Raw genomic sequence first — 18,542 nt, 5'->3', positions numbered from 1 at the left:
TGATTCGTGGGTGATTCATCAAGATCATCAGAGCTAACAGTTCAGAAAACACATAGGACAAGGACCTGGAAATGTTCTTGGTACATAGTAGATATTCAAGGAATATTTATAGTTTTTTAGTTTGGAAAGTGACCCTAAGAGTCTAGAATTCACTCTCGGAAGAGCATTATAATCTGGGTTTATAGTAGTAAACACATCACTCAGACTTAACTTTGTGCTCTGTAAACCTAAAGCCAAGCCATGGAAATATCTGGGCTTTTCACTGCATTGCTTTGCTTTCAGAGCACAGAAAGATTTTAACTTCTCCAACTCAGCATTCATGGGTATCAGCCAGATGCTGTGGTTACTGACTGGATTAAGAGGGAAAAGATTAGAACCAAAGGGTTGGGGGATTTGGGGTTAAGCCCCCGCCTTACGGAAAAGGCTTGAGAAAATCCAGAGGCCCCTTGACATGATCACATAATAGCTTTCCCGCTCATGGGAAACAGATGGAGTTAACAGGCTGTAACTCGTTTTAAGCAAAATTCCTAAGGCATCTTCCTGTATCATATACTCCCATATGATATACAATGAAGGAAGAAAACCACACTAGGTCCCATGGGAAGATCCTCCTCTCATTTTTATAAGCCATGCATACTTGCTTTTCATGTTTCTTTAAAAAAGCAAATAGAAACCTGCCTCTTGGAGACAGAAATAAAGGAAAAATGCTTTTTTGGATGATACTTTGGGGCCCCAGCTTTTTTCAAAAAGGTATGTAATAAAAGAGATCGAAACACTTTTACTTTGTAGAATGTTTGACCAATTGTGGTGGTAGAGGGTACTATCCAGATGGCAGTCACCCTTGTGCTGTAGTATTCTGAAGCTTGTAGCATGATTAAACTGAGCTGGGTCTGGGGCAATTGAAGATCCTGACTTTGGGCAGCGGCAGGAGTTGATCGGGTAATACCTCGGGGTTGGGCGCACAAAACTTTATAGGTCTTTGTCTCAGCATCCTGCCATTTTCAACTCATAATGATTAAAAAAAAAAAAAAAGGAAGGAAGAAAAGAAAAGAAACAGAGCCCACTCTTGCTTGAGAGAGTCATCATCCCCCACATACAGATTTGGGGGATGTACAAATACATTCCCCAAATACATTTGTTACTGGCTATCCATCAAGCAACTTCCCATCTTCTCTGCTTGCAGACCTGGGTTAAGTTCCAGGTGGCACTGTGCCCTGCCTGTTCCCACTTTGCTGAGATACCTTCCTGGTCGTTTTCCCCGACTCCTGTGCTGCCAAAGGTGACCATGTGTCACAGTTCTGACCAATGAGACAGAAGGAGAAGTCGGCTGGGAAGCAGGGGGACCTCTGGGGAAGAATAGAAATAAAGACGTTAGAGAGGAGCTTCCTTCTGCTGCCTCTCTTCCTTTCTATTTGGGATATTGGGGCAAGGATGTTTGGTGTAGTGGTGTTTGGTGTCGTGGTGGCCAGCTTGTAATGACAGATAGATATCAGAATCAAAAGCCAGGGGAACGGTAAATGGAAGGTTAAGAAGAGCCTGGGTCCTAGATGATGTGTGTGAGTCATTGCACCAAATATGGAACTAGCTACCTTTGGACTGGGCATGCGAAATGACTGAAGATCTTGATTTCTTCAGTCCCCGGGAGCTGGTTATTCAGTTACTTGCGCCTGTACTCATTCAGGCTGAAACATCTAATTTTGGCAGGTCCCAAAGCACCTTGGCCCTTATTTTCACCTCCTTCCATTTGGAAGGTCACTGCTTGACTTCATTTTCTTTACTCACAAGTGCTGGGAGGCAGTAAAATGTGTAGGTCGAAAGTAAAGGTCTTGAGGGGCACCTGGGTGGCACAGCGGTTAAGCGTCTGCCTTCGGCTCAGGGCGTGATCCCAGCGTTATGGGATCGAGCCCCACATCAGGCTCCTCCGCTATGAGCCTGCTTCTTCCTCTCCCACTCCCCCTGCTTGTGTTCCCTCTCTCGCTGGCTGTCTGTCTGTCAAATAAATAAATAAAATCTTAAAAAAAAAAAAAAAAGTAAAGGCCTTGAAACCAAATGAACCTATGGTCCAGCTGCATCACTTTCTAGTTGTATGGCCTTGGGAAAATTATCCACATAAGCCTCACTTTCCTCAACTATAGAATGGGGTAATGTAAGATAAGATAATAATGGTACTTACATTGGCCCATTTGGAAATAAGAAGAAATAATGTAAATAAAGGGCTTAGCGCAGGCTTAACACCTGTAGTTATTACCATTATTTCTGATGATGGGTACCTGTATTTGTTCACAGAGGCCTTACTATTGCCCATCTGGTATCCAGAGTTTTTCATACCTGATTTTTCTCCCAACTCTTGAAATTTCATTCTTCTATACCGCAACTCCTGGATTTTTCTTCTCTGTAATATAATCCACAGAGTCAAGACTCCAGCCCTGTGGTAATGGTAAGGGGGGAAACAAGGAAGTATGGATCATGGCTCTTTGCTGTAAAAAAATGCTTATTTGCTTAGTCTGGAATATAATTCCACCATGAGCCATACTGAATAACAACAAAGGACAGGAGTCATCTCAAGGCAACCTGTATCATGTTTCCATCAGGATTCCACCTGCAAGGTTAGGACCAGCAGGGTAGGGAAGCTATGCAAGGAAGTGGCAGACGGCTTGTAGAAAGGTTCTGGAGGCCTACCTGACCAGCTAGGAGGGCCATTGCCCAATCAAATATGTGAAAGGATGTCATTGCTGGGCACAGAGCTGGAACTTTAGGGAGACAGTGGTGGCTCTACCATCATGCAAACCAACCCACTTCCTAGAGCTAGGGGGGAAGGCCTCCCATGGAGAGTGGTCAAGGATATTCTCAAAGAGTTGACTGAAGAAGAAATTGATGTTCCCCGTGAATAGTAAGAACAGGGGTTTCTCATCCTTCCATTACTTTAAGCATTTGACCAACATGGGGGATAAAACAGGATCTCTCCAAAATAGAAGTCAACAGGCCTCAACTATGGCTTCCATCTGGGTAACCTGAGCTATGGAGCTATCTGTCCCCTGTGCATGTGAAGGCTCACTGGGCAATGACAGGTGGGACCAGCAGGGTGGAGAATAAAGCAATAGGTTGCAAGGTAGAGATGTGGTTGGACAGCTCGGGCCCTGTCCGTGACAATGGGGAGGGGGAGGCACCCCCAGGCTTTTTGTTTTATCTGGAGCCAGCCTTGGACGTGCCAAAACTGACACTTGAAGGTGCACAATGGGCCAGCAGCCCCAAACATAGATTATAACGGGCAGGAGGCACCCCTGGGTCTGGCCTTTAAGCATGTCTTATGGGCCTGTGCTGGCTTAGGAGCACAAAGAGTGAGGTTTGTCGGCCTGGTACACCCCTGGTCTCAAGCCAAGTCTTTGGAAATCCCTTTGCTCCACTTGACTTTTGCTGTTCATGTTTTGAAGCCTGGTGAACTTGGATGTCAGGGACGAAAGTTTATATAAATACACAGGGGTTATTACTCTTGCCCACACAAGAGCTTGTATCTGATTGTCTTTAAATCCCAATTGCAAGAGAATTGTGACCACAAAGGGAGGGTGTGCATTGCCCTCTGTGAGTGGCTTCACCACAATAATGGAAAGTACAGTGACAAATTTTATCTGTTAGCACAATTTAATCCCACCGATGTGGCTAAAATGCTTCTTAGCCCTTCCTCCCACGTTGCTGTTCTTACTGCAGCCTGCGGTCTCACTAAGAAGACTTATTCTGCCTAACCTCCGGTGACGACAGAAGCCTTTGGAATGTGTATGTCCCCAGAGGAAAGAAGGTTATGGGCTGAGTGTCAGTGTTTTATATTTTGATTAAGAAAAAAACATTTGTTTGGTTTTTTTTTTCCTATTTCTTTCTAAAAAGGATTGAAGTCTGCTTACACTGGGAACATGCTATATATTGTTTCCCCCATATAGTTGGAGAATGTGCTATATAGTGTTTTGTTTTTCTTTGCTTTTTCTTATTTATAGTACAGAAATACTTTCTTTTTATTTTTTTCAAGCGTACTTACAATTTCTTTGGTAATATTTTTCTGTTTTTTTAAAATCTGTAATCTATCTCCTTCTGCAGCTGGGTCAAAAACTCTACTCCTGGGGGTGGCAAACTAGGGTTGTGGGCCAACTCTGTTTTTGAAAATTAAGTTCGATTGGAACACAGCCATACTCATTTGTTTATTATTGTCTGTGGCTGCTTTTGTGTTACAGTGGCAGATGTGCGTAGCTGCGACAGAGACCGTAGGACCCACAAAACCAAAAATATGTACTGCCTCGCCCTGTATAGAAAACGTTTGCTGGGGACGCCTGGGTGGCACAGCGGTTGGGCGTCTGCCTTCGGCTCAGGGCGTGATCCCGGGGTTACGGGATCGAGCCCCACATCAGGCTCCTCTGCTGGGAGCCTGCTTCTTCCTCTCCCACTCCCCTGCTGTGTTCCCTCTCTCGCTGGCTGTCTCTATCTCTGTCAAATAAATAAATAAAATCTTTAAAAAAATAAAAATAAATAAAAAAAAAGAAAACGTTTGCTGACCCCTGCTCTAGTCCATAGTCTAATATAATTTTAACATGTTATCTTGCCTCAGTGAATTTATCCTTAATGACATTATGTGGCAGCAAGAACTTGTGTTAGCTCTTCTCTACACCCATGTTACCCCGCTTCTACTAAATGCCTAGTCTCGCTGGTATCTACCCCTGCAAAGGCTCTCTTTTCCCTCTCTGTCCTAGACAGGGAGCTCAGCCCTTTTCCTTGATTTCCACCCTCCAATACAGCACACAAGGCAGTATGTAAGTCTTGGCCAAAAGTTTCCGGTGAAAATAAGGAAACACCTTTGTAGTGAGGACTAGTCACCTAACTCTGAAAATCCCTCTGGCAACCCCTCCTGCCCCCACTGGAAATACCTCCTGGATCATCTTTTTTTTTTTTTTTTTAAAGATTTTATTTATTTATTCGACAGAGATAGAGACAGCCAGAGAGAGAGGGAACACAAGCAGGGGGAGTGGGAGAGGAAGAAGCAGGCTCATAGCGGAAGAGCCTGATGTGGGGCTCGATCCCATAACGCCGGGATCACGCCCTGAGCCGAAGGCAGACGCTTAACCGCTGTGCCACCCAGGCGCCCCCCTCCTGGATCATCTTGCTCTTCAGGACTTGACCGTATTGTCTGGCCCATCTCTTCCTCAACACCCACCTGTTTGTTTTTTTTTTAAAGATTTTATTTATTTATTTGACAGAGATAGAGACAGCCAGCGAGAGAGGGAACACAAGCAGGGGGAGTGGGAGAGGAAGAAGCAGGCTCATAGCGGAAGAGCCTGATGTGGGGCTCGATCCCATAATGCCGGGATCACGCCCTGAGCCGAAGGCAGACGCTTAACCGCTGTGCCACCCAGGTGCCCCAACACCCACCTTATATCTGAATCCCTCTCATTTTATCATGGAGAACAACCGTGCTCTCTGCTCCTAACTTACATGGTATACCTGCACATCCTCTTACACTGGTATGTACCAGTTACTGGACAATAACTAGAATATGAAAGGGAACATTCTGTGTGTGTGTGTGTGTGTGTGTGTGTGTGTGTGTGTGTGTGTGTGTGATTCAGGGGGAACCTAGGCTTCCCTAGTCTTCAGGTTTCTACAAGGAGGGATATCAGTTAGTGGAATACTTGTGGCCTCTCTCTACCCCCTCACTCATTCTTCCCCAGGGAGGAAGGATGTCTGATATTATTATTTTTTTAATAATAATTTTTTATTATGTTAGTCACCATACAGTACATCCTTAGTTTTTGATGTAGTGTTCCATGATTCATTATTTGCGTATAATACCCAGTGCACCATGCAATATGTGCTCTCCTTAATACCCATAGGATGTCTAATATTATTGATATATGTGGAATAAGGACTGTGCATGTTGCTCCTTCCTCAGTCTCTCCCTTCCTGAGACACAGCTGCCTAGAGGTCCACATCTGGTCTTGCAGTTCAGTGGAATAAGTTCAGCTCGAGAGTGGGGCATCTGGCCTATGGGGTGGGACTACGCAACAAGAGTGGCATGTGATGAGCAGAATAACTCCCATAGGTGGAAGTTTTGGAGGGCCAGGCCATGTATCTGAAGGTGGGTTTCCCATTAGGAGACACTGAAATAAAGATTTGACTGTGAGTGGTTTACCTGGAAGGTGAGTTTGGGAAGCACCAGTGTGTGTGTGTGGCGGGGGGAGGTAGCCAATTAAAGATGTATTATCAAGCCAGCTACCACTGTGGATGATTAGAGTGTAATCCCACAGTAGGCTCTGGAAAATGGTGTGGAATTTGCACCTCAGCATGATCCTACTGGAGCAGTGAGGGACCTGAGGTATCTGTACTCTCAGCAGTCATTGGTTGAGGGCTGCTCCTTGGGGGTGACTTTCTGGCCTGCCCCATACCATAAAGTGGCTTTCTTCAGCATTAGGAAAAAGCCTCAGGCAAAGAAATGCAGATACTGACAGTTGGAAATTCTTCAGGAGCTCCCTAAGCTGTAAGACCAGAGGGAGGTGGGCAGGGCCAGAATACTCTGTGTCCCCACCAGAGACTCCGATGTCAAAGGGTGAATTTGGCGTCTCCTTCTTAGTTAGTTGTGGTTTACGTTTATTGTGTGACTTAAGGATTGGGCTTTGGCAGGATTTGTTTTCTGATCATCTAATCTTATGTCTGTCTGGCTATTAGATGTGGCTATTTTCAGAGGTCACAGGTCCTGGCCCATCTCCCAAGAGTCCCCTAAGCTTCCTTTCTGTAGGTCTTCTATATAGGGCTACTTGCCTGCCAGACCCCAGCTGCCTTCTCAAGACAAGGGCTGTATTCCCATGACAAGCAGTAGACCTTTAGTAGCCCACAATCTCACGTCCATGTGAAGTGGCATTTCTACTCCTTCATATTCTGGATTCTTCTAGGAGAGAAGCTAGGGCTGAGAAAAACTAAAAAATCCAGCAATTAGTTGATGTGTTCAGTGCTCCAAAAATCTTTGGAGAAACTGACGGTGTTTACTCCATCAAGATTGGTCAGTTGGACTTCATGATGGAAGGGCATAGAGGGCCAGAGGGAGGAAAGGGAGAGTGAGAGAAAAGCTGTCACAAGACCAAGACCATCGATGCTGGAAAAGCAGCTTTGTTCAGAGATGAGAAAAAGAGGGAAGCTGAGGACAAGGTAAGAGAAGTGAGGCGATCACAACATAACCACAGGCCAAACAGCAAAACAACATAAAAGGTAAAGAACTCTCCTGGTCAAAAGAGTAGAACTAGTAGACAGAATGAGAAAGAGGAAAAGTGTTGATGGAAGAGAGGAAAAGGAATTGCACTGAACGAGGTGTGTTGTCCTACATCATACAGGATCAAACCATCCTGCCATGTGGATTCAAAAAGAGAAGCAAAGAATAGTCCAAGAACTGGTCCAGTGGGCACTCTTCTAGTTCCAAGTAGCAACAGAAGACTCCTGGAATAGTTAAATGTTCGCTACTCAGAGAGTGGTCCACAGATCAGCATCAGCATCCCCTCAGAGCTCATGAGGAATGCAGAATCTCAGGTCCCACCCCAGACCTACCAAATCAGAATCTGCATTTTAACACAATCCTGATATGATCTGTGAGCACAGTGAAATTTGAGGAGCACTGGATTAAATCAAAATACTGTGGAATGTCTCATGGACTCTGAGGACAGGGATCCAGCAAGAACTCAAGAGCAAACTAGAACCAGCAACCCGAGTACTACCAAGATGTTCCATCTATCTCACCAGCAACCTGAACACTGTCAAGATGTTCCACCTATCTCTTGCTTCTACTCCTGAACAATAAAGTCCAATCATAAAAGTGAAGATCAAACTCTTGGGAATCAAATCTTCCAACTGCCAGGTTTCCCTACTTTTAAAATAATCATTGTGGATAAAACCAAAGCACAGTCCATAGAGAACAGAATTTGAACACTTGGTTATACTATGAGAAGGCTGAATTCCTTTTAGAACTAAATGGAGACATCTGTTTTGTTTAAATTAAGGATCTGTAAGTAACAGCTAGGGACTGAGTTGACAGCCATTTCTATAATAAAGTAATAAATCATGGGGATGGTTAAGGAAACAAGGAACCCCACATTCTTGCTTTGTTCAACCAATTAAGTAATAAGCCATCTGGGTCCTTTTGTTAATTACTGTCAAACACAACTTAGACAATTAAATTCAGCCCTTTATTTAATTATATTAATTTATTCCAGCAACTTCAAATACTCACAATGCCAATAATTAAGTTCGTTTTAAAAAAATAGAGGTTTGTTTAATTTTTAGTTTGCAACTATTAATACCATTTACAAGGTTGCCATCTGAGAATTTTTAGCTCTATCTCAGCCTCAGGATGTTAGGGGAATTTGTTTTAAATATAGACATATCTGAAGGAAGAAAACAGTGGCTAAAATCTCTTCTCTCAATGGGGTGATGAATCTCTCCAGATCAGCACTATCCAATAGAACTATTTGCAGGCATAGAATGTTCTATACCTGTGCTCTCCAATACAGTAGCCACTAGGCACGGGCAGCTATTAAGCACTAGAAATGTGACCAGTACAACTGAAGAACTGAGTTTTAATTTTTTTTTTTAAGTTTTAATGAATTTACATTTAAATAGCCACATGCAGCTAATGGCTACTGTAGACAGCGCCAAGTCTGGAGTGTATTCTGAGGAAGGAGAAATGCAGTGGGCCATTGACTTAAGCTGGTGGAAAAAGAATACATAATTATGATAGGCATTGTTTAGAAACCCTCACTTCCTACCTAGTTTTTCTTATTTGAAACACAGTGAATTCTGAGATAGCCCAGAGGAGATCAGTATCTTTGAAGGGAGGTTTCTAAGCTGACCATATGGAGACTGAACTCCACTTGGAGGAGAAATAGGCATAAATGGTGTCTTCCTAACAGCAGAACCAACCCCACTCAACAGCTCCTTATGGCAAAACTAGGTAGGCCAGGTCACAGCAAGGAGGGCCATTCAGCTCTTGCTAGCACTGGCTCTGCTCTAGTGGAGGCATGTTCCTCCCCCAGTTGTGAACATTCAACCCTCAGGCACATTAGGGGTTCCCAAGCTCAGAGATGGCCACGTCAGCCCTAATGGACATTAATACCCAACTCTGGTTCCTTTCATATGAATTTTGGCTCAAATGCAGGCATTTCCCTTCTGGAAGGTTTGCCTCTTTGCAGAGGTTGCTACTTCTGATCCAGTCAATGCAAACCCTGTACCAGGGCACCAGGAGACTTTCTCAACTGTGTACACTTTGTTATTGGGAACTCTCAGTCTGAGCTGACCCGTCCAATACCAATGACTAAAGAGAAATACATTGCATAAGATTCTGGTTGGGGTTAACCAAGGTAGAGAAGGGCTAGGGCAGAGGGAATGGAGGTAGAAAGTAGGGAGGAAATTCTCATTTACATGAAAACATCCTATTCCAGGTCTGCTGGCTCTTTCCAGCTGCCAGACTGAGCTGGAAAATTGGGTCAAAGCTCTTCCGTCTCTCTTCAACCCAACTCTTTGCTCACAGGCTTCCCTTCCTTCTTCTGAGCTACGGCTCAGCCAGTGAATATGGAATTTGTCCTAATGAGCTTAATCCAAAGTTTTGGAGATTTTAGGCCTTACAACCCCATCACACTTCAATTTTCATGGTTGGCTACACAGATGATCCAGGTATGGCCATTTGCAAAAAATTTATCGATTGGATTTCTGTATCCTTGGAGGTGTTGCCCAAGACTGTCCATGCCTCTTTCCTTTATCAGAGATAAAAGCAATTATCAAGTGCTCAATGGAGAAAAAAAAACAACAATCTTCTGTACTACGTAATGACCATCTACCAGTGATGAAGACAATGAGACAATGAATCCTTTTTTTCTTTTCCTAAAACAGCCTGCAGTCAATGCAATAAGGTGCAAGGAGGAAAGACTTTCTATATTCATCCACAGAGCTTTCTTCTCTACTATCACTGGGAGTACAAACACAAAAGGATCTGCTTCGTGAAATATACATGCTCTCTTAGTTCTCTGGGGGCTGAACTGTGATGACTAAACTTCTCTCTTCCCTCTGATACGGGCATTCCTCATTTATCCACACTGACGACGTTGTCAAATCGCCACAGCTGGCTGGCTTTTCCATCACACTGACGCAAGTACAGATCTTTACTGCTTTCCTGCACCACAGCTTCCATGCATTTCCCAGAAAGAATGTGGACAATCATTCCATTCTGAAAAGAGGGGGGGAAAAAGGAAAAAAAAAGAAAAAGAAATGAAAACCAGTCAGTTCCCTGCAATCAGTCAGCAAAGAAGGATATCTCTAAGCTTTGTGCTAATCATTATGAGAATTATCGAGGTGGTATGAACTGGCCTGGTAAGGAACTGTACCATGTTGGTTAATATAAACTATAGTTTAGGTCGCCCTAAATATAAATATTGTTTGGAACCTTGAGGTCATTAATGAAATTATCTTTATTGAGATTGTATAATTGTACTCTTTCTTAGAGAGTTCTGGTTAGTAGCATGCCACTACATAGAGCATGTTCAGTCCTTATACCATACTGGTGACATTCACTGTTATCACTGTACTTGGACATTTTTGCTTAAACGATTTAGTTTGATCTCTGCCCCCCAGCGAATCCTGCAACTTAGCACTTCTGCCACCAGGTTGCAGTAGAGAGTAAAAGCTCAAGGATGCACAGAGGAGGGCCCAGGTCAGTCACGGTTGGAGGAGGATAGCTGCTTCCTGCTCAAAATTCACCAGATTTAAATTGAATCTAGCCATCCCTTTTTCAACAAAAAATTGATTTCTTTTTGAAAAGTTAAACATTTTCACCAACAAGGCTGATAATGTCCATTTGTTTGTTTATTTTTTTGAGATAAAAGTCACACACCATAATATTCACTCTTTACAAGTATACAGCTTGATGGCTTTTAGTATACTCACAGAGTGTGTGCAACCCTCATCGTAAAAAGAAACCCACTATCCATTAACAATCACTTCTTGTCCCTCCCTCCTTCTAGCTCCTGGAAATCACTAATTTGCTTTCTGTATTAATGATTTGTCTATTCTGGACATTTCCTATAAATGAAGTCATATACTATGTGGCCTTTTGTGATTGGCTGCTTTCACTCTGCATGATATCTTCAAGAGTCATCACGTTGTAGCATAAATAGTACCTAATTTTTTTTCCTCTTTTCATTGTGGTAAAAACAGATAACATACAAGTTACTATCTTAACCATTTTTAAGGGTAAAGTTTAGTAGCGTTAAGTATATTCACATTGTTGTGAAACAGATATTCAGAACTTTTTCATCTTTCAAAACTGAAACTCTGTCCCTATTAAACAACTCTTCCCTCCCCCCATTCCTGGTAACCACTATCTTACTTTCTGTTTCTATGAATGTGACTACTTTAGATACCTCCTATGGGTGGAATCATACAGTATTTGTCCCTTTGTGACACATTTATTTCACTTAGTGTGATGTCCTCCAGGTTCATCCATGCTCTGGCATGTGACAGAATTTCCTTTCCTTTGAAGGCTGAATAATATTCCATTATATATATGCCACATTTTGTTTTTCCATTCACCCATCATTGAATGCTTGGGTTGGCTATTGTAAATAGTGCTACTATGAATAGTACTTCATTCCTTTTTATGGCTGAACGATAATACTTTAAATTTTAAAGTCTTAGTTTTTAATGCCTGAATTATACTGGGTGAATCCTACTTACTACTCTTTTCCTTATTATTTTAAAATGCTCTTTTTAAAATGTATCTTATCCACAGGACTTAGTTAGAATGATCCTTTATGATCATTCATGAAGGACCTTAACTTGGTTTCCAAGATGTCTTTGAGCATGTGTGGGCCCCGAGTCTTAGGCTCACTTGTCACCAAGTAGAGAAAGAAGAGCCTTTCTATTGCTCCTAAAACCACATCAGTGAGATGGTTGACTGCTTCTGTAACATGCTCCATGGTCTTACTGGTGACCTGAGCTAAAAAACTTCCAAAAGGGGCTGTCTCCTCTCTCTGCCATGATCATGGTCAGAGCTTTACAGAGATGTGGCAAATCAGTACACTTCAAGGTGCTGGCAATCCAGCCTTGCTGCAAGGTTGGCTTTACTTCTTCCTGAGGCCTTCATGTAAAGTCACTAAGTTCAACAGCAGGGGCACTGGCCTGTATGGTAATACTTGACCTCTTGGAAGGCCTTGGGACACTGTCCCAGCTGGAGGCACTGTTGAACCCTTCCTGAACAGATTACTTACCTCTTGGAAGTCCCAGTGTTGTTGATGGATGGCAGGGCCTTCCTCTGTGCAGTTCTGAAGAATCACCTTCTCTCGCCTGACATCAAAGCACAGGTGCTGTGGGTTGCCAAAGTGGATCTCCTTCCTGCCGGTGTGCTTCAGGTGCTGGGACAGGGGGAATGGTTGTTAGCATAGCTAGAGGGAGATCTTCTCCGAAGCTGGAGATGAAGGAAGGAGATCTTACAATAGGGCTGAGGTCTAGAGTCTATGAGGGTCAACAATACCATATCTCATAGTCAAATCTACACGTACAATGCTGGACTAGACCTAGCCTCTGAAATCTGCACATGCCACCTGCTGTTGCATTCGTATATATGTTCTGGCATCTCTCTCCATTATTCTATTTACCGCATCATAGTTGAGGCCATAAAGAATGCTGTGTGCAGTGCTGTGTGAGTGCGCTGCTGGAGAAGAAGATAAGGAACACTCTTGAGGCCCAAGGTGATCTCTTTCTGGAGAGATCTGACCTGGCCTGTAACTAATTCTCCTGCTGTCTGTTGCATCTGCTGACTCTTACTCACGGTCATTTTTTCCTCCCGTGTTTTGTAGTATTGGGTTGCGCAGAGCTTTGTAGAGGGTCTTTAACTGTAGGAAGCCTGTGTGGCCCAGATGGAGAGCACATTCTGACAAAACCATTTTCTGCTCCTGCCAGGTGCAACCGGAAGGAATTTTTATATTAATTTTGTGGCTGGGAGACAGAGTTGGCTTCATGGGCATGTGATCTGTGCATTCATGTGGGGTCTCATGCCTAGAAAGGATTAATGTTTTTGGTTTAATATACTTGGTTTAATGGTCTATTGTTACTATCTTGAAATTCTTAACAATTGTTGAATGATGGACCCCACATTTTCATTTTGCACGGGCCCCATGAATTAGGTAGCGAGTCCTGCTTGAGGATTCCTATACCACACATAAATTTGAACCCTAAACCCATATTAGATGCAGGTATGTGGTTTAAAAAAAATTTTTTTAAGTAACTTTCTCCTATACGAAGACCCTGTGGAGACAGACAAGTTTCCTTGTCATCTTCCTGTGGCAGTGGGTGGATTTTTCTGTCAAAATTTTGGCAGATAGGTTGCTCTTAGGTCAAAGTTGGCTTTATATTTGTCTCATTTCCAACTTCTCATCTGTCACAGGCTGAAGGTGGGCTCTCATTAATTACTCCTGCATGTAACTAATGCCTCTGGATCCCCCAGGTTCCCTCACCTCAGGTAGGATAGCTTGGCCAATGCCCTATGGCTCTATTTTCAGTTGCCTCTTGATTTTTGGCCCCTGGAGAGTTCCCTTTGTTACAAATTCAGTTAGTTATGTGTTTCTTCTTAATTTTTATATGGCATATCTAGGTGTTTTAGGAGAAGGGCTTTCTGCTAATCTAGTTCATGATTTTGCTACATATAGAAGTCCTTGCTTGTCCCCTCCTCTCACCAAGAATCAGAAAACCCACAAAAGCTAACATTCTGTTGGTGTGCAGGAGACTGCATTATTCCCAGCTAGAGGAGGAGGAAACTAAGACTCAGAGGGGTTAAGAAGTCTTCTGATATCATACAGCTAGAAAGTGGTAAGCTGTTTCTACCACATTACATGGCTTCCTCACTTGGCACTTTATATCTATGTCCTCCTCCCCTGTGCCAGGTGTGAATGCCTTTTGGTGTGTTCTGGAATACTGGTAAAGGGCAAAGCTGAAAGAGGCCACATGGATACTGAGCACCTGCTTCCCCATGTGCCCTCCAGGTGTAGGCCTTCCCCCAGGATCCCAAGGCCCACACTGCCAAGCCCAGCCTCACGGGTCCTCCCTGCAGGGCTGGACTCCAGACCCTCTAAGATATGTTCTGGCATTTGCCCCAAACTCTTGGGGCCTCGCCTGACTCGTTTGATCAATATCTGTAGCAATTTGTACTTTGTTGTTTGTTTTTAATAGAGGCCTTAATGCAAAGGCCACTGTCACAGGCTGAAAGAGACTTGGGGATAAACTTTCTGGGTCCATTCAAGTTGTGAAAAGAGTGGACCCATCAACCCTCAGCCAGCAGCACTGAGGCTTCCCACCACCTTGGGAAGTTATTCCGTGATGGAAATTTTGAAGAGAAGCTATACCCTAAGATACAAAGAGACCTTCCTGATAACCAAGGGGCCTACACGGGTGCTGGAATGACCCTGCTGCATCTAGAGCCTTCCCCTGACTCAGTGACTTCTTCTCTCCTCAGATAATAGAGGGCGTGAAGTTTACCAGCCCCTGGGGTGCTGCTGGAGGAGACATGGTACTACCCTTTGACTCCTTTCTTTAGCTTCTGGGAATTACGAACCAGGGATTTTAGAGTCCCATGGACCATAGGGGGCTTCAAGGGATCCATGAACCCTGGAAATTGTTAAAATTTTGTGCAGATATGCTTATATGTATTTTTGGTTTTTTTGGGTTTTTTTTTTCTGGGAAAGGGTCCTTAGAATTCATCACCTTCTTACAGGAACCATGTGACCTGTAATAAAGAGTGACTCCATGTCTGATGTCTGACCTCTGAGCTTTCAAGCCCCATCCCTTCACCTTAAAACCCCTTGCTGTACTTCGGGCCAAGCTCATAAGAAAGCCCAGTGCTTTCTTCTTTGGTGCTGGCAGGAAGTTCAAACCAGGTAAGCCCAGCCAGAGCTTGGGAACACTCATCTGGCCCATCTCCCGACCACATAAGAGCCAAAGGCCGTTGCCCCTTCTTGCTATCTCAAGCCAGCCGCCAGCCTGCCTGGGAGCCTGTCCTGCTCTCCCCTGGAAAGTCTCATTGTGTGAATCACGATGCTTTCCATTCTCTCTTGTTGCATGTGTGGAGTCATCAGTCTCCAGATCGGAACCAAATTTGGGGTCAAGGGTTGATCCTGCCCCCACAGGGAAACCACCAGATATAACCTAAAAAGGTTAAGAACCACGGGCAGGGAATGGACAAGCCACTGGATTGAGCCGTCCTTAGTAGGCCTAGATTTTAAGCAGGCGGCACCTGGATTTCTCAGTGTTGATTTCAGCTGTCTGCCTGTGGTGAGCCGTCTATACCCAAGAACTGGAACTCTGGCTCCGGGAGGGGCCTCTCCCTGCGGGCAGGGTGCCTGCCGGGCATGTTTAGATCTCTCTTCGGCTGCCCTTTGGGCCATGAGCTTTTGCTGTCGCCAGGGCAGCCCCAACCTTGTCGGGTGCAGCCAGGTCCAGCCATGCTGCAGAGTGGGGCCTCAGGGGAAAATGGCACAGTTTGTCTTCACTGCTGCCTCTTGCTCCCTCCCCAAGCAAGTCGTCAGAGCACTATATTCCGGGGAGAGCCCCCACCCGCCCTGGCATCCGGGAAGAGCTTCTGTGCTGTGCCCCTCTGCTCCTGAGGGGCATTTGTACTCTCTGCCTTCCTTCTGACCATGGAGGGAAAGACTTCCTCCCTATGGGAGGAATTTCACCGACCAAATTGCTCCGTGCACAGGAAATGTTCTGAATGAGGCCAGTGCTCTGAACCTAGGAGCCAGTGACTCCTCTGTGTGTCAGCTCTCCTCTGGCGACTGGAGCAGATGGTCATCTGCAGCCACAAGGCCTGTCTGCTCCAAATCCAGCCCTCCTTCTCCGCTTCACACAGACACACAAACACACGCACGCGCGTATGCACACGCATATGGAGACACCCACACAGACAGACACAGGCACGCCAGGCTCCCGTGGTGCCCTAAAGGTCCCCCCTTTGTGCACTCTGGCTCCCATAGAGCTTCTGAAAACCACAACACATCTGCTTGGGAGGCCTCAGAATCAGAGGACAGAGACAAGAATGTAACCACAGGTCGTGGGTTTGAGGCATCACTGCAAGTGGAGAACACTTTCTGGGCTCCCCTGGCCTCCTCAGTGCTCCCGTGTCTATACTGCCCACTTGGCCCACTTTCCCTGTCTCTGGTCCTAGTTGGCTGAGGATCTCTGGCTGGTCCACATGCTTCAGGTGGCATCCTGGTGGAGATGTGCAAGCACACGGTGCTTTTCTTTGCTCTCTGATTATAGATGTTTAATTTAAATGGGGAGATTTTCTATAAACCCTGGATTTCAAATGTCTTTTAAAATTTGGGGGTGGTCTCCTAATATTGGGCCCCCTTTCATACAGAAGAGAAGACATTTGTGGAGGCTGGGGGACGGGTGCTGCTGTGCTTTCAGATGGGCTCGGGCTCCCTAGGCCCAGCAGCCTCTACCCAGCTCCCTGTGCTCACCTCCTTTCCCTGCCTGACCCTGGGCATATCTGAGCTTGCAACCCTTGGGCTAGTCACTCTCTGAGCCTCAGTTTCCTCATCTGTTCGATGAAAGCATCAGCCAGATAGTCTCCATTTCCCTCAGGCTCAGACGCTTGTGTTCTCTAATGATGGTCCGTGTTTGTGCTTGTGCCTGGGGGTGGGGTGGGCAGAGCCGGACGGGTCAGCGGAGTGGGGGACATGGGACCACTGAAAGGAGGTGCCCCAAAGGGAAGTGAGGACCATCCCAGGAAAGACCATTCTCAGGTCTGCCCTGGCTGTGACGCTGAGGACTCTGACTACCCACCTGTTGCTGCCGGCTGTCACTGCAAGGAGCTAGCATCATGGCACAGCCCAGGATGTCCCCTTCGGCCTGGCAGTCTACACAGAAGCCCAGTCCAGTGTTGTGGAGCTGAAAGTGGACACCCAGACAGAAATGAACCCCACCATCCATTGTAAAAACACGTCTGTCAGGCGCCATTCCTCCCCTTTTTCTGCAGTGTAGCTCAAGGAGTCAGGTTCAGACCACAGAAATGAGTAAGGTCAAGCTGAAGCCTCTAATCCCAAGGGACAGGACGCAGGCCACACCTGTCACGATGAAGGGCCCTGAAACAGGTTTCACGGCAACCCAGTCACCTCCCTCAGGATAGGCGTGAAATCCTCTGAGGCCCCCACTGAACTTGGGACTCTGTGGCCAGGGTCATGGTCAAATCCTGAACATCGGTTTCTGTCTTGGGAAGCTGTCCCCTGCCTTCCCTTCCTCCTCATCTTCCCTGGGTCATGCCTTACCTTTCCAGAGAACCTGGGCCTGCACTCAGATGGGTACAGCTCAGGGTAGATGTTGGCCAGAAACCAGTGGAACATCCGACAACCCAGCCTCCTTTGCAGCTGCAGGCGTTCTGTGAAGTCTGGCTTCTCAGCCTGAGGGAGGAGAAAGACACGGGCAGTGAGACAGGGAAAGCCTGCTGTTCACCACCATTCACATGTGGGGGAGGAACAGAGGTGGCAGAAGGAGTGGGACAGAGAGAGGGGACCAAGGCCAGGATTCCCCAGGGCTGCAGACAAGGGGGAAGGTCATGTGTTGGGAGAAGAGGTTTAAAAGGGACAGAATAAGATGGATGTTTCCTAGAGAGAGTTGTGGAACCAGCAACCTGGTTGTGAGGTCACTCCCTCCCCACAATCCCTTACATCTTCAGGCGACAGAGACCATTATACCTGTGCTTTAAGAACTTTTCTGTGGAAGCCGGCAAACAGTGGGGCTTTGCACCTAGGCTGGCGTGGTGCAGCACTATAATGAGCCTTATGGAGGCAGGAACTGACCCAAAGGGCGCTGAGATGAAATAAGCTGGGAAATTGTGGGATGTGGTGGGGACAAGGCAAGTTTACTTTTCTTCCCCTCTAAGTGCCCAGTCTCCTCCATTAATGAATCATTCCTTTGGGCAACACTATCCCCTTTCCTTAAGATTTTCCTTTATAATACACTTGTCCTGGGATGGATATCAGGTAAGTCCTTAATACTTTAGTATAAATTTACGTATTTGGCTGTATTGATAAGATATAAGGAAACCTACCCATACATTTGGTACTAAGTCCTGCATATTTTAGGGAAGACAGGGGTGCTAAGAAGCGGTTCAAAAGATCAAAAACAAAAACAAAGAGAGAGAGAGGGGAGCAACTGGGTGGCTCAGTTGGTTAAGCGTCCAACTCTTGATCTCAGCTCAAGTCTTGATCTCAGGGTCATGAGTTCAAGCCCCACGCTGGGCTCCATGGTGGGCATGGAGCCTACTTAATAAAAGAGAGAGAGAGAGTATTTCCTGGGGTGAGGAGAGGAAAGGAGAGGGCTGGAACAAGAAGTCCATTTCAGAGTTCCAGCTTGCTGGCCTCTGGGCTGGATGAAGTGAGTGAGTTTGGTTTGATTCGGCTTCCTCCTTCTTTTACTCGTCAGATGGAAATGTTGGGAGGAGTAAGGTCTGAATCCGCCATACTGAAATGCTCTCGGCACGC

General features: G+C 45.5%; 1 protein-coding gene and 1 long non-coding RNA gene across 5 annotated transcripts in view; one reads left to right on the top strand and one right to left on the bottom strand.

Annotated features, from left to right (window-relative positions):
* The first annotated feature begins 2,049 nt into the window (after window positions 1–2,049).
* Window positions 2,050–4,528, top strand: LOC130544399 (uncharacterized). The gene is made up of 2 exons (XR_008960643.1): window positions 2,050–3,807; window positions 4,221–4,528. It is a non-coding gene; the product is annotated as an uncharacterized LOC130544399 (long non-coding RNA).
* A 3,657-nt stretch (window positions 4,529–8,185) lies between these two features.
* Window positions 8,186–18,542, bottom strand: part of GALNT15 (polypeptide N-acetylgalactosaminyltransferase 15) — a 47,715-nt gene continuing 37,358 nt past the window's right edge. For all 4 annotated transcript variants that reach the window (XM_026496955.4, XM_026496956.4, XM_044383378.3 and 1 more), the window contains 4 exons: window positions 17,328–17,459; window positions 16,846–16,950; window positions 12,276–12,419; window positions 8,186–10,237 (listed from right to left, as the gene is read on the bottom strand). In XM_026496955.4, coding sequence (XP_026352740.1) covers window positions 10,094–10,237; window positions 12,276–12,419; window positions 16,846–16,950; window positions 17,328–17,459 — 525 coding nt within the window. In that variant the 3' untranslated portion in view covers window positions 8,186–10,093. The remainder of the gene's footprint in view (window positions 10,238–12,275; window positions 12,420–16,845; window positions 16,951–17,327; window positions 17,460–18,542) is intronic.

The sequence above is a fragment of the Ursus arctos genome, unplaced genomic scaffold (genome assembly GCF_023065955.2).
Source record: "Ursus arctos isolate Adak ecotype North America unplaced genomic scaffold, UrsArc2.0 scaffold_20, whole genome shotgun sequence".
Classification (NCBI taxonomy): Eukaryota; Metazoa; Chordata; class Mammalia; order Carnivora; family Ursidae; genus Ursus; species Ursus arctos.
Note: the sequence above shows the minus strand (reverse complement) of the source record. Positions and strands in the feature narration are given on the sequence as shown.